This window comes from Erpetoichthys calabaricus, chromosome 3, assembly GCF_900747795.2.
Source record: "Erpetoichthys calabaricus chromosome 3, fErpCal1.3, whole genome shotgun sequence".
Lineage (NCBI taxonomy): Eukaryota > Metazoa > Chordata > Cladistia > Polypteriformes > Polypteridae > Erpetoichthys > Erpetoichthys calabaricus.
In genome coordinates, this window is record NC_041396.2 from 142,793,105 (window position 1) to 142,808,702 (window position 15,598).

The 15,598-nt window shown below is 36.6% G+C and overlaps 1 protein-coding gene across 1 annotated transcript in view; it reads left to right on the forward strand.

Annotated features, from left to right (window-relative positions):
* atad2b (ATPase family AAA domain containing 2B) overlaps window positions 1–15,598 on the forward strand; it is a 313,933-nt gene that overhangs the window by 115,701 nt on the left and 182,634 nt on the right. Inside the window, exons 5-6 of the mRNA XM_028798864.2 lie at window positions 748–844; window positions 6,705–6,819. Of these exons, the coding sequence (XP_028654697.2) occupies window positions 748–844; window positions 6,705–6,819 (212 nt within the window). The remainder of the gene's footprint in view (window positions 1–747; window positions 845–6,704; window positions 6,820–15,598) is intronic.

The window sequence follows — 15,598 nt, forward strand, 5'->3', positions numbered from 1 at the left end:
GTAATTTAACAAGATGGATTAAGTTAGTACTTAGTAATAGATTAAAAAAGGAATATAACATGCATATTGATCCTCCAGAACTAAACTTAAGAATGATTGGAATACTAGTCATATCTAAACAAAACATATTTGGTAAATGCCTGCTTTTATTTTTTAATAATATTAACAGCAATTACTCCTTAACAAGCCAAACTCTGTACCTTCACTTTTATTGTTTAATTTTCTGTTACACTGCATAAGTATATCTGTGTTGCTAATGTTTGTTGTCTTAACTGAAAATAATTTTATTAGTAATTCATACATTTATACAAACCCTTTTTCTTTCTGGCCTTTTAGGCCCTTGCTAAATAAACATTGATTCAGTTTATCGGCACAAATTGGTATTATGTGCAGTAGTTTTGAAGATTAGTTTTGTAGTATATTAATTTAGAAGTTGTCACATGACAGCATTGAATATTCTTTCACAGTATTACATCTTAAAAGTATAGCTAGTAAGTAAAAATAAACATTTTTTTAATTTAAAACCAAGAGTGCTTATGAATTCCATCAACTGAAATAATCCAACTATCTCTCTAAATATATATGTGTTCAAAAATATGATCTGACTGTATGCAGTTTGAAATAAAACGTGGTGTTTTTTTAGAAATTGTTATCATTAATTTATGATACATTTTGTGTCTGATTGTAGATAGCTTTTTTTATATTCTGACTAGATGAATTTACACAGGGCTGTGTTGTCTTTTACAGTACAGCCGAGGCTGTTCTTCAAGAAATGGACAGTATGAGCAACATCAGGCAGAACAGAGAGGTGGAGCGACTAAGAATGTGGACGGATACAGAGTTTGTAAGCATAAAATTAAGACTATTCTAAAATTTGCTGCAGAAGTATTTTATGCATTATTTACAGAAGCTTACTTCCAAAACACAGTCTCTTATCCTTAGTTTGTTTTTTCCATGTGGTAAGCCCTTTTGCTGTCTGATTTAAAAATGGAAGGTTACAGATATCATGAAATGAGGCTGCTCCACCATGAGAATTGTTTTAAAATTTCAGGTACAGTATCTAATTAGAATTCCATTACACCCCCTGGGTACGTTCCAAGGCAGGTAGGAGTTTTTACGTGGCCTTCTTGGGGGGGTCAAACCTTCTCATGCTGGTGAAGGGTGTGTAAAATTTTTTTTTGATAACTAGAGCCTATTTTATTAAAGTGGCATACCAATAGATTTGGCAACAAAATTGGGCTAAAGTTTGGTGAATAAGATGACCTAGACTAGCCTATACACTTGTAAATCCTATAGCACACTTGCCATTTAACTTGGCATATTCGTTTTGGCAACATTTTTTACCTTGAATTTTAGTGCAGGATTGAGGGATGTACATCTTTAAGTACCATGTGCTGTTTAATTACAACTACTAAAATGGACAATTTTTGTGTCTAATTAAGGTGCATATTCAGAAGTCAAAATAAAAAGTAATGCTTCTTATATAATAGTAATGAAATGATATGCTTGTAATTTCAATATACAGTAAATATTGAATCAGTTGTTCGCATTGTATTGTTCAGCTCATAATACTGCTTTGAAGCATGAGACAGTCCAGGCTGATAATATAGTACCTAATGCATTAGCAATACTGGAAAGTCACAGTGACATGCAATTAATGAGGATCCTAAAATAGGGTGCTGTGTCATTGTCAGACTTTGAATATTATATATACTGTACATATTGCCTTCAATTTATCTGTTTATATATAAAATACAGTTGATTCAGAAAGTTTTCAGAGGTCTTTTTTTTCCAATCAATCTACACTCCGTTGCCCATAAAGACATAGTGAAACCATTTTTTCAGGAAAGTTTGCAAATTTATTAAATCAAAAAAAGAAATTGCTCTTTCATACAGTTATTCTATCCCTTAATTCAGTACCTTGTTGAAGCCCCTTTAAGAACAATTACATCTTTGCGTCATCTTCGGCAAATCTTGATAAGCAATTAGACAGTACTTTACAAAAACACATGGCCTCTACACAGTATCACTTTAAATTTCTATGCTGTAAATTGTCTGTATTCTTACATGCACACTTACAGTGTTATGTTTGAAAGTGCTCACACAAAACATATTTTTTCATGATTTGTTATCTATATGTTTATTACATTTGCTTTTGTCTTGTTGCTTATTATTTAGATATTTATGAGTTTAGGTAAGAGACAAGAAAAAAGACTCTGGACCCATCTCAAACAAATGCTGTGATGCTTATCAGGACTATGAGCCCTTTAAAGAGTGTGTGTTATTGATTGCAGAGTGAGAGAGATGCAGAAGCAGGCAGTGGGTAGACAAACAACACAGAGTGAGGCAGTGCAGAGCGATACTTCTGCATTAGATCATCAATGTTCAATACCTCTCAGGTCACTAAGACCTGGGATGTATAATGGTGTTTCTTGAACATTCCATGTATAGCAAGGTTGAGAATGCTCTAAAAGCTCAGAAATTTGGCTTGCCAGCAGACGTGCAGCTGGAGAAAGAGCTGCAAAACTGTCTACAAATGGCTGATGCAGACTGTGAGTAAAATTCTTTACAATGTTGGAGCACCATCTATCCATCCATTTTCCATCCATCCATCCATCCATTTTCCAACCCGCTGAATCCGAACACAGGGTCACGGGGGTCTGCTGGAACCAATCCCAGCTAACACAGGGCACAAGGCAGGAACCAATCTCGGGCAGGGTGCCAACCCACCGCAGGACACACACAAACACACCAAGCACATAAAACCAAATTACAGTGCATCCGGAAAGTATTCACAGCGCATCACTTTTTTCACATTTTGTTATGTTACAGCCTTATTCCAAAATGGATTAAATTCATTTTTTCCCTCAGAATTATACACACAACACCCCATAATGACAACATGAAATTTTGAGCTTCATGGCAAAGGCTGTGAATACTTATGTACATGTGCTTTCTCAATTTTTTTATTTTTAATAAATTTGCAAAAATCTCAAACTTCTTTCACGTTGTCATTATGGGGTGTTGTGTGTAAAATTCTGAGGAAAAAAATGAATTTAATCCATTTTGGAATAAGGCTGTAACATAACAAAATATGGAAAAAGTGATGCGCTGTGAATACTTTCCTCATGCACTGTACATTGAGTATGTCACCTTACAAAGAAATACTTCTACATTCCTACAACTATTTTCCCGTCTGAAATGGCATTTAGCACAGGTGGAAACGTTGTTATATGACTTACAGCGTTACTCAAGCCCACTGTGTGGATAAGCTTTCTGTTCCACAACCTGTGACAGTTCTCAGAATACTGAATTTATAGGTTTTTTCTTGTGTGCAGTTTGCACATTTGAAATGTTTTCAGTAGTATACAGTAAAATTGATTAAAATATCGTTTGGTGCTTTTATAACAATGTCTGCAAGTATTATTAAGATTGTTTTAAAAGAATACTTCATTAAACATAATGTAAATAAAAGCAAATTCTCTTTCTGGAAATAGTTACATTTTGAAATATTGTGCAAAGTTTGCAATACACCTTTTTGATATATAATAATTTTGCTTTGGAGACATATCTTTGTTTAACACACATTTGAATATCGGTAAATATTATATATTGGTTAAATGCCGTGATATCGAATTTTGTCAATATAGTCCAGCACTAATAGAAGGTATCTGTAACTTTCCATCTTTAGGACTCTCCACACATGTTTTGTGAGGATTTAGGTCTATCTTTTAATTGGGCCACTCAAGGACAATCCGAAACTTGTCCTGAAACCACTTCAACATTCTCTTTGCTGTATGCTTCAGTTCATTGTCATGCTGAAAGGTGAACCATTACCTCAGCCTGAGGTCACATGCACTTTGCAGCTTGTTTTCTTTAAGGACCTTTTTGTATTTGGCTGCATTCGTCCTTCTCTCAATTCTGATCAATCTCCCTGCCCCTGCTGCTGAGAAGCACCAACATGCCATCACCCCCATGCTTCACCATAAGGATGGTGATGAGCAGTGCTTAGTCTTGCCAGACATCATTTTTGAAATTCTATCCAAAGGGTTTTTGTCTCATCAGTCCACAGAATTTTTTTCCAAGTGCTTTCAAAGCTGTTAGATAAACCTCAAGCGGCTGCCATGTGCCTTTTACTCAAGAATGATTTATGTGTATCCACTCTGCCATAAACACCTGATTGATGGAGTGCTGCTGAGATGATCACCCTTCCGATAAGTTCTCCCATCTCAGCAGAGGATTTTGGAAGCTCTATTAGTTCTGTTGACCATTGGTTCAACATAACTTCATTGTGGAGGTCTATGAAGAGTTCTCAGATTTCATGGCTTGATTTTTGTTTTGGCGTGAAGTGTGAATGGTGGGGCACTTTGTACATACAGTAGGTGTGAGCTGTTCTAAACTACGTCCAATGAATTCAGTTTGCCATAGGCAGTCTCCTATGAAGTTCTTGACACATATCAAGGGTAACAAAAAGGATGCACTTGACCACATTATGGTGTACAACAGCAAAGGATCTGAATAGTTATATGCATGAGAGATTTCGGTTTTTGAAATTTTTAAGTAAATTTGCAGATATTTCTGATTATTATTGAGTGTAGGTTGATAAATCGCAGAGCTATCCATTTAAAGGTAAAACCACAACACAATAAAGTGAGCAGAAAGTGATGGGCTCTGAAAACTTTCTGAATCCACTGTATATTCATTTGAATAAGTGTGTTTAGATATTACAGTACATTTATTGAGCTCTATTATTTGAAATATACACAGAAGTTGTTTCATATGTCAGTGGTATCAAATGTATTTCAATTGTCACTTTATAGTATAATTCTGCATTACAGTTGCCACATTCATTTTACTAAAGGTTTTATGTGAAAAATAATAAAATTCTAATCCATTGTTGCTGAATTTGATATTCAAAGCCTGGGATTTCAGCCAATAATTTATAACACTACGGCAGTGAACATAGTGTATCATTAGTAGGTCTAGTAATTGTAAGTCTTTTACTTTCTCTCTCCCATCTCTTTCCAAATATTTTATTAAACCATAAACTATACTTCATAATGAGTATGCACAGTTGTAAATAGGACCATGTTAAATTAGCTTTTTTCTTAATTTCAAGATTGATTTTTTGTGCAATAGTGACAATAATATTATGTTAAACTATTGCTAAAATTACACGTTTTTGAAGGCTTTGTAGCTCCTGCCCATGTGTTTTAAGGGACACAGCTGTTTAATTTGAGTGCATTTTTGCTTGTTGCCCTAAGCATTTATGACACTGATTTAGATACATCTGTTTAGACATAACATTGTTGATATGTGATATTGATTGGTTCAGATACATAAGTGATGTAGTTGATTTGAATATATTGATTTGGATTTAGAGATTTATACAGCGGTCAGAAGCAGTTATTAGGTTACTAGAGTTGGAGTCGGTAAAAATGTACCAATTATAAATATAAATTGTAACATAATGTGTTAACATTTCCAATTTCACATATAGCAATTCAGGTAAAGTATTTTTTAGCCTTTGATAAAAATATAATCTCTTTTATTTAATGTTACTCAAATGTTTGTTGCTTGTTTAATAAATATAAAAAGCCACAGCCTTTAAACCCAAACTTTAACAGGATAGAGTGCTAGATAGTAACCTAATAATTCACATTAGCAGAGATAAAATGCTTTTGTATGTTGTGCTTTGAGTCAACATGGGAAATACACTACTGTTCAAAAATTGGAGTCGCCCAGAAATTTTAGTGTTTTTGATAGAAATTAATTCCTTTATCTAGATATTATTAAATTGATAATGTAGCAAAGCTATTACTAGTGTGTATAGTGGCCATTACTGCTTGAAAAGACTGATTTTTAATTTGTTATTCACATATTGTTGCAAAGCCCCATTTTAAGAGGCAAATGGACAAAATTTACTTCAGTGTCCTAATGGTAAACTCACTTAGCTTATCCTTAATTTGTCATGTTTACATGCTAATTGGTTCTGAATTTCCATTAGCATTTTGGAGTTCACATAATTAAATGATCATCTCCTTTGTTTGCACTCACAAATCCATCTTGACATATAGATGAATTTAATAATTATCACTTAAATCATCTACAGAAAAAAATGGATCTCTTAATATTTAACCTAGAGAATATATTAGTCCAAGAACTGAACCCATAATGGAAATAAATAATTGCCATTAGTCTTTTCCCCCCATATTAAAACTGATTTAGTCAGAAGGATATAAACCAAGTAATAACATTGCCTGATAGTTCAATATAATTTTCAAGTCTTCTGAAGAACTTAATATTGTATTATTCAGTAACTATATATATTTTCCCTCTGTTACTTTTTTACTTTTTTCCCCCCAGAGACTTTCTCTATGCTATAGAGAATAGAATAATCCCACAAAAAAAATTAATAAATTGTGGTCTTTCATATATGCTTAGATTTGAGATAATGCAAGATTTACAAATAAAGGTGAGATTTGCAACTGGTTTGCAGTTTTAATTAATGCATTAGAATCTCTGTTTTGATATAATAATTGGGTAGTATACCCTGTAGTATGTACTATAGTCAGTATATTAGAGAGTTTTTGGTGGTGGGTCTCATTAGTGCAGCTATGCTGTCTTGATTGATTTTACAAGAAAATGTTTATATGTGTATAGCAATAATTTGAAATTTTGTTTTAATTCCCCTTTGTTTCTAGGAAAACATGGATATGTACTCACGCGTTAAAAGGAGGCGGAAGCCACTTCGGAGGCCATCTTTTGGAATTCAGCCTCGTCATGAGGTACTCAGTGAAGCTGAGGGTGAAGAGGAAGGTACAGATGAAATCTTGCAGCATTAAATTTTTATTTTTTTTTGATAAAGAGCAATATTTTTTTTTTCTTATTTTTAGGGTTGCAGTTTGATTAAAAAATGTAACTGTGATTAATCACACAATTACAATTTTTAATTGAAATTAACTACATTTACAATGAATATTTATGTGTATTTCCTTTAAACATATTAATATATTTCAATAAAGCAGAAATAATCTAAACACTTGCCTAGGCATATTAAATTATTCCACTTACAGTATTTTATTGAAGTTTTGTGTAACAGAAACAATTGAATGAAGAGTCAATATTAATTAGTCAACAGCACAAAGTAAGAGACTAGTTTTGGGAAAATGTTTTTAAAATTAACTCCGTTAAATTACTTACACTAGAATAAATATGTAATGTAGTTTTAAATTACAAAATATTTTATATATTGTAATGCATTAAGAACAGTGCAGTACTTTTGCGTAACATTTCCCTCTATTAGAGATATTAAACCCATACTTATAATCAAAATAAATATATTTCCTTGAACACTGAGGATATTCATTACTAATTTATTCCAGGTCAGAATCATGACAAAAACCCAATACTGTTGTGATGATCATCTCTGACTCCCTGTGACACTGAACTGGGTGGATTAAATTTACTCATCAGCATATTCAGGAGTAAATGCATACCTGTACCTTTTTTTCAGTTCTTTTCACTTGAAGCTACAAGTGTGCTTAACCTCTTGTTCATTAGCTGTCACCAGAAGACTGGTGCACCTGTGTGCACAATTTTATAGCCCTAGCAGGCAATGTCTTTGTGAGGATGCAACTCACTTAACAGCAGTTTAGTTTTAGGTGCCCATCATTTCTGTGTGGAAGTAAAGGTTTCTCTTTTTTTTTTTTGTCCAGCTGATGATAATTGAAATTTGTGCTGTTAGTTTTTCACTTTTAAAATAAATACCCATGAAATGGTACATACCTGCATCGTTTCAGGTGCAAATGAAGGGGGATAGGATAGGTATAGGAGCATTCTTGGAAGGTCATGGACAATATTATGGTTGTCACCCCACAAAGGACGCAAAGGGATATATGTCATCTGCTACCTGCCTGCGTCCTTTAGAGTTGCTCACTTGCTGGCACTAGATTGAAAGTGGCAAGAAGGAGAAGGCCAGCAAAGTTTTAAAAATGTTCTTTTACCTCATTTTTGAAGGAGACGTTTATTGGCGTGCACTTCTGCTATCTCATGCGCATGTGTGAGTGAGTGGTTAGCTTTCTGGTATTAAGGAACCTGTACATCTGTGACTATGTCCATTGTTGGCTTATAGCGGGACAAGATTAAAAAAGCATTGCTAGAATTCTGCATTCTGTTAGTCGAAGATGAGTGAAGCATGTGCAGTTCAGGTAGACAGAAGAATGGTATGGAAGTTTTGTTTGTCAAGATGGGCTGAGATTCCTTTGTAGCTGTGATCTGCTACTACTATTAATAGACTTGGATTTATTTGGCACTGCTTCATTAACCACGTGTGAAACACAGTGAAATTGAATGGATTAAGTTAAAGCATTTAGAGGTTGAAATAAAAAAAAAATTTAATCACAGAAATTTTTAATGTGTTAATGCCACATGTGTAAATGACAACAGTTTTTATACATGGACCCCCAAGTTTCAGTGCACCATAATGTTTGGGGCATAGCAATGGTCAGTATATTAAAGCATTCAAATTTAGTACTTGGTTTCATGTCCCTTAAATGAAGTGAGTACTTGTAGTCTGTGATTCATAGCCATCACATGTGCTGAGTATCTTCTGTGGTTATGCTCTGCCAAGCATCTGATTCAGCCAACTTCAGCTTTTGCTTGTTTTGGGTCCTTCCTTGTTCCCTTAAGTTTTCCCTCCAGCATATGGAAGGTATGCTCAGTTGGATTTAACTTGGATGACTGACTTGGCCATTCAAGGCTTTTCCATTTTTTTGCTTTGTAAAACTCCTGTGTTGCCTTAGCAATATGTTTGGAATCACTTTTCTTCTTGTAGGATGAAATGCCATCCAGTGAGTTTGGAGTCACTTACTGGAACTTGAGCAGATCAGATGTTTTTATACACCTCAGTATTCATTGTGCAGCTGCCATCTTCAGTTATATCATCGATGAAGATAGGTGTGCCAGTACCTGTGGCAGCCATACATGCCAAACCCATAACACCCTCACCATCATGTATAACTTTGGATCTTGGGCAGTTCCTTTTCGTCTCCACACTTTGCTCTTGGAATCACTATGACAGAGGTTCATCTTTGTCTCGTCTGTCCACAAGACCCTTTTCCAGATATCTACAGGTTCTTTTACGTCCTTTTTCACAAACTGTAATTTAGCCATCCTGGTTTTGTGGGTAACTAGTGATTTTTATCTTGCAGTGTAGCCTCTGTATTTCTTTCCTTTCATGAAGTCTTATGTGGATAGTAGACTCATCCACATCTGCTCCTGAAGACTCTTAATGATCTGTTGGAGAGGGATTTGAAGCTTTTTCTTTACCATAGTGAGGATTCTTTAGTCACAAGCAGTCCCTTTGTAATTAGTGAGTTCACCAGTCCGTTTTTCCTACTTAATGACATTCCAGTCAGTTGATTTAGGTAATCTTAGGATTTTACCTTTGTCTCTAATTGCTTTATTCTTGTTTTTCAGCCTAATAATGGCTTCTTGACTTTTATTGCCACAGCCTCATGTTGAACAACGGCAACTACAGACTCCAAAGGTAGTCTGTAGGTAGAAGCAAACCTTGATACCTTATGCCTGCACTAATAAAGCAGTGAAACACACCTGAGTAATCACAAACTTCTGTAAAGCCAATTGTCCAAAACGTTATGGTGCCCTGAAATGGGGGTATGGGGGGTGGGGAGACCATGTTTTAAAATGTAATTTTTACATGGTGTAACCGAAATGTATGGAAATACCTTCAAAGTCTGCAATGTGCACTTTAATCATGTTTGATTTCTAATTTTAAACTGTGAAGCACAGGTGGAAAATGTCTTTATCCCAAACATTATGGAGGGCACCATTAATAGTTCTTTTTCTGGCCTCTCCCCCATAGAGTAGATTGATGTGCGTAGCTCTGTTGAGAACACAGATCTCCAGTCAACATAGCTCTAAGGATCATGAAAAGCACACATATTCTTCCCCTGCACTAAGTTCACACTCTGGGTGGCAGTCATCCGTGCACAGTTATAAAGCAGTTGGTGTACTGCATAATGTTTCGTAATTAGTAAGCCTGTTCTCTCAGACAGAATAACTTTTAAATTTCACTTTTTACTTAAACAGGATAAGAAGTAGGCATTTGTAGTGATCTTTGGCTTGGGCATCATCATAGATCATCTGTTTTTGACTTGTAGGTAATAGAACCCATCCCTATTGGCACCCAGCCTCCCCCGTACACATACCCACTTTCATCCCTATAAAAAGTGTGGCATTTGGAAACACGCATATAACTAGGATCTCTGGTGAGGAGAAAGGGATGCTTGATAAGATAACATACAAAATGTAAGAGGAAGCTACATCATAGGCAAGCAGAAAATTAAAAAGATGCTGTTCTTAAGCTGGTTCTTACTATTCACAAGAAGAGATAAATTTTCTGAAGAAGCCTGGGATCTTGTTTCAGGCCTATTGTTAGGAATTTCATTGCAAAATTAATGCTTGAGGAAACAAACCAACCTGATAGAAGGTTGCTGTGGAATGAACTGACTGTGTCAGCTTTTGTTGCATCATCGTTTTACTTGCTAAGAGACTACTTATGTTGCTTAAAGATAAAAATAGCAAACAACATTTGGTCTGAAGTATCTTAAGCATCACAGAGCTCCCTCATAAGAGGTGTGTCCTCTCATAGCATCAAAATATGGGAGTGTGGTGTAGTGGGTAAGGCTTTAGAATTCAAACCCTGAGGTTGTGGGTTCAAATCCTGCTGCTGACACTGTATGACCACGAGGAAGTCACTTGACCTGCCCGTGCTCCTTTTGGAAAATGAATTGTATCATAAATGTTGTAAGTCACCTTGGATAAAGGCATTGTCAAATAAATAAATGTAGATGTACAGAGAAATGGCATTTACTTCAATCGTGATGAAATGATGATATGCTAGGGCACATTAAAAACAAAAATTCTAGATAGATTTGACTACCTCCAATTTGCATATCATCACAACCAGTCCTCAGTGGGTGCCATTATCCCTTGCAATATGAGACAACTACAGCTTGGCATTTAACACTGTTACACCAATTAAGCCGACCATCAAACTCCTCAATTTAGGACTTTGTGCCATCCCTCTGCAACTGGATGAGTCCTAATGGACCACTGCATATGCAGACAGGTAGAATTGTATCCTCCATGCTGATCTTCACCACAAGCACTTAACAGAGTGAAGACCCCTATGCAATAAGTAATGAAAGGCTTTATATAAAAAGCAAATGTTAACATCAAGATAATTCAAGATATGTTCATTCATACAAACTTTTTAAAGTTGATTTTTTTTAACCACACATTTTTCAAATCTGTTTTTTCAGAGAGAGATTACTTTGTCAGATTTGCACCATTTGTTGCTGTGCGATTTATTTGCATTAGTGTAGTGGATAAAAAAATTCTACACCCCCTTGCCAGGATTAATGTGGCAGGAAAAACTGAAACCAAGAGAAATCCTGTTAGAACTTATTCCACCCTTATTGCAAAATTGCAGTCTTTGGGAAGAAGTTGAAAACAAATCAGAAATTGTTTAGTGGAAAAAGGAAAAAAACCTGATTGCATTAGGGTGCACACCCCCTACACTAATACTTAGTTGAAACACATTTTGATTTTATTACAGCACTCAGTCTTTTTGGCTAAGAGTCTTATCAGTTTGGCACATCTGGACTTGGTGATTTTTGCCCACTCCTCCTTGCAAAATATTTCCAAATCTGTCAAATTATGAGAGCATCTCCTGTGCACAGCTCTCTTAAGGTTTCCCCACAGATTTTCAGCTGGATTAAGGCCTGGGCTCTGGCTGGGCTGTTCCAGATAATTGATCCTCCTTTGATGAAACCATTGCTTTGCTGATTTTGATGTATGCTTTTAGTCATTACAATTCTGAAAGGTGAAGTTCATCTTCAGCTTCCTAGCTTATGCCTAAAGGTTTTGTGCCAAAATAAACTGATGCTTGGAGCTATTCATGAGTCCGTCCACCATGACTAAAGCCCAAGTTCTAGATGAAGAAAAGCAGCCCCAGAGCATGATGCTGCCTCCATTATGCTTCACTGTGATTGTGGTGTTCTTCTGATGATATGCTGTTATTTATGCCTTATCTTGGTAGAGTTACTGTTGAGCCATATTTTCTCCACTTATTAATGACTGTCTTCACCGTGTTCCATGGAATGTTTAATCCTTTGGAAACTTTTTTTGTACACCTACCCTGGCTGATATGTTCCAAAGATGAGATTCTGCTGATGTTTTAAAAGCTCTTTGCGGACCATGACTTTTGGAGTATGTTGCAACTCAAAGGATATCAGGATAATCCTACAGGAACAGAAAAACTTTATCTGAGCTCAGTTAGAGCCACATTAATTGGTGTTAAATGTATACTGCCTACTGTTTCAGATGAGACTTCTTGTGATTGATTGATGCTGAACATAGCCACATCCTTGATTATTAACACTAGAATTACCAGAGTCTACGAAAAAACTTGTAGATCCGGCCCACCTTAAAACCGTTCTCACCTCTCTTTTGTCTTCTAAATGTGCCGATTGAGACGAGCCAGCAAGCAAGCCGGCTATTCCATCCCCCGCCGTCGTAGAACGCTCAGTAAGTTTTCCCAGCTCATGTCTTGTTTGATTATCTGGGAGTGACTGAACTGCTAGAGTTTTAGAGTGGAAATAATAGATTGTTATTTGGAACACACACATTTCATGTGTGTTCCATTTCTACAGTAATCTGTGTAAACACATTTTTAAAACAGAAACATTTTTCATATTTTAGTAGTAAATGACAAAATGTAGGCATAAACTATATAATATATGAAGCCTGAAGTCCAAAGATCAAGTAAACACTTTCACAAAAGGTTAAAGAAAAACAACAATTTCCGTAGAGTAGTGGTAAGATTTGCTGACTTGTAATCAAACGTCCCCGGTGTAATCAAGAGTCCCCGGTTCAATCCCGACTTCCTCCTATATTTGCTGTTTTCAGTAATGAGCTGCTCTTATTGTTAATATTATACAATACACACATACACTTGGTTTGCATCTGTAACACATGGTGTACATTTATAGGACTTGTAAAAGTTTCCGTTTTTTTTTCACTTTTATTCTCTCTAAATCACGATCATGATACATACTAAGTCGCGGATAGTTGACACAGACTGCTCAGCCAATCAGTGCACAGCAGGCCTGTTGCGCCTTAGAGACCCGAGTTCGATTCCCCGCTGGAAAGAAAGTGTTATTTTGTTTTCTTTTTAACCATATAAAGTGGTATGCACTGTCAGTCAGTCAGATAGTTGTATTTTCAAGTGGGATGCTCCTTTTAAAATATTATTTTTAACAATTGAGACTGCAATTAACATGAACAAGTGTCTTTATAACTGTTATTATATAATATATATAAAAACAGCTAAGGGGATAGATAAATAGCTATAGCGCGTCTTTATTTGATCCAAATAAATAATATGTGAGCTGATTTATTTACAGTAATCCCTCCTCCATCGCGGGGGTTGCGTTTCAGAGCCACCCGCGAAATAAGAAAATCCGCGAAGTAGAAACCATATGTTTATATGGTTATTTTTATATTGTCATGCTTGGGTCACAGATTTGCGCAGAAACACAGGAGGTTGTAGAGAGACAGGAACTTATTCAAACACTGCAAACAAACGTGTCTCTCTTTTTCAAAAGTTTAAACTGTGCTCCATGTCAAGACAGAGATGACAGTTCCATCTCACAATTAAAAGAATACAAACATATCTTCCTCTTCAAAGGAGTGCGTGTCAGGAGCACAGAATGTCACATAGATAGAGAAAACAATCTCTAGCAAACAAATCAATAGGGCTGTTTGGCTTTTAAGTATGAGAAGCACCGCGGCACAAAGCTGTTGAAGGCGGCAGCTCACACCCCCTCTGTCAGGAGCAGGGAATGAGAGAGAGAGAGATAGAGAGAGAGAGACAGAGTTTGTTTTTCAGTCAAAAATCAATACGTGCCCTTCGAGCTTTTAAGTATGCGAAGCACTGTGCAGCATGTCGTTTCAGGAAGCAGCTGCACAAAAGATAGCAATGTGAAGATAATCTTTCAGCATTTTTAGCCGAGCGTCCGTATCGTCTAGGTGTGCGAACAGCCCCCCTGCTCAATCCCCCTACGTCAGGATCAGAGAAAGTCCGCGCAAGAGAGACAGAGAAAAGTAAGTTGGGTAGCTTCTCAGCCATCTGCCAATAGCGTCCCTTATATGAAATCAACTGGGCAAACCAACTGAGGAAGCATGTACCAGAAATTAAAAGACCCATTGTCCGCAGAAATCCGCGAACCAGCAAAAAATCTGCGATATATATTTAAATATGCTTACATATAAAATCCGCGATGGAGTGAAGCCGCGAAAGGCGAAGCGCGATATAGCGAGGGATCACTGTACTTATCTTCCTACAGCATAAGGTCACAAGTGAACTGTTGAGCTTCCTCTGTTTGATCGTCAAGGGCATGCTCACAAATTACACGAGTAATTCCAGGAAAAATACCTGCTGACACTTTAGTAAGCGAGCAATGGTACAAGAATGCAGTTAGACTTTTTTTGGGCACATACACCACGCTAGTGTTTAGATCTGGACGGAGTAGCGTTGGCGAGCTCTGTAAGCCGTGCTGTTTCTTTGAAGGACAGGTGATTGGCAGGATAATGCCAGACTTTTGCCTTTACGCCTGGTGCAGCTGCGTTGTTCTTTTATGTGAGTCGACATTACTTGCGGGGAGGGCTTGAGTTTTCTCCGATCTGAGTTCACCTCTGTTATAGCGCATCTTTATTTGAAAACAGCAGTGTCAGATCGGGGCAAGCGTAAACGCTAACTTTGACAAGCACTATAAATTTACAGCGGTTGTTACAGACGTAAATCAAATGTATGTTTTTATTGTATAATATCAACAATAACAGCAGCTCTCTACTCAAAACGGTAAACTTGAGAAGCTGCTAGCATCGAACCCAGAAGCTCTTGATTGGGAGTCAGCTGTTGTGTGTGGGAACTGTTAACATTTGAATCTGATGATTGTATATAAAACCGTGTCAGAACTTGTGCGCGAACGAGACTGGGAAAACTGTGGACGTGGATGTGAGTGGTGTGTGTGACTGAGAATGACTGGTGTGAAGCCTGAAGTCCAAATATCAAATAAACACTTTCACAAGTACAAGTATAACAGAACAAGTGCGCTTTTATTCAAGAATATAACTGAAGAAAAAAGAAAGCAGGTTGCGGTAAGCGGTTGATGCGACTGCTTGCGTGGTGCAATGCTAAGAACTGCTGCCTCCCAATCAAGAGCTTCTGGGTTTGATGCTGGCAGCTTCTCAAGTTTGCCGTTTTGAGTAGAGAGCTGCTATTATTGTTAATATTATACAATAAAAACATATATCTGATTTACGTCTGTAACAACCGCTGTAAATTTATAGTGCTTGTCAAAGTTGGCGTTCACGCTCGCCCCAATCTGACACTGCTGTTTTCATATAAAGACGCGCTATAACAGAGGTGAACTCAGATCGGAGAAAACAGAAGCCATCCCCGCAAGAAACGTCCCCTCACATATAAGAACAACGCAGCTGCACCAGG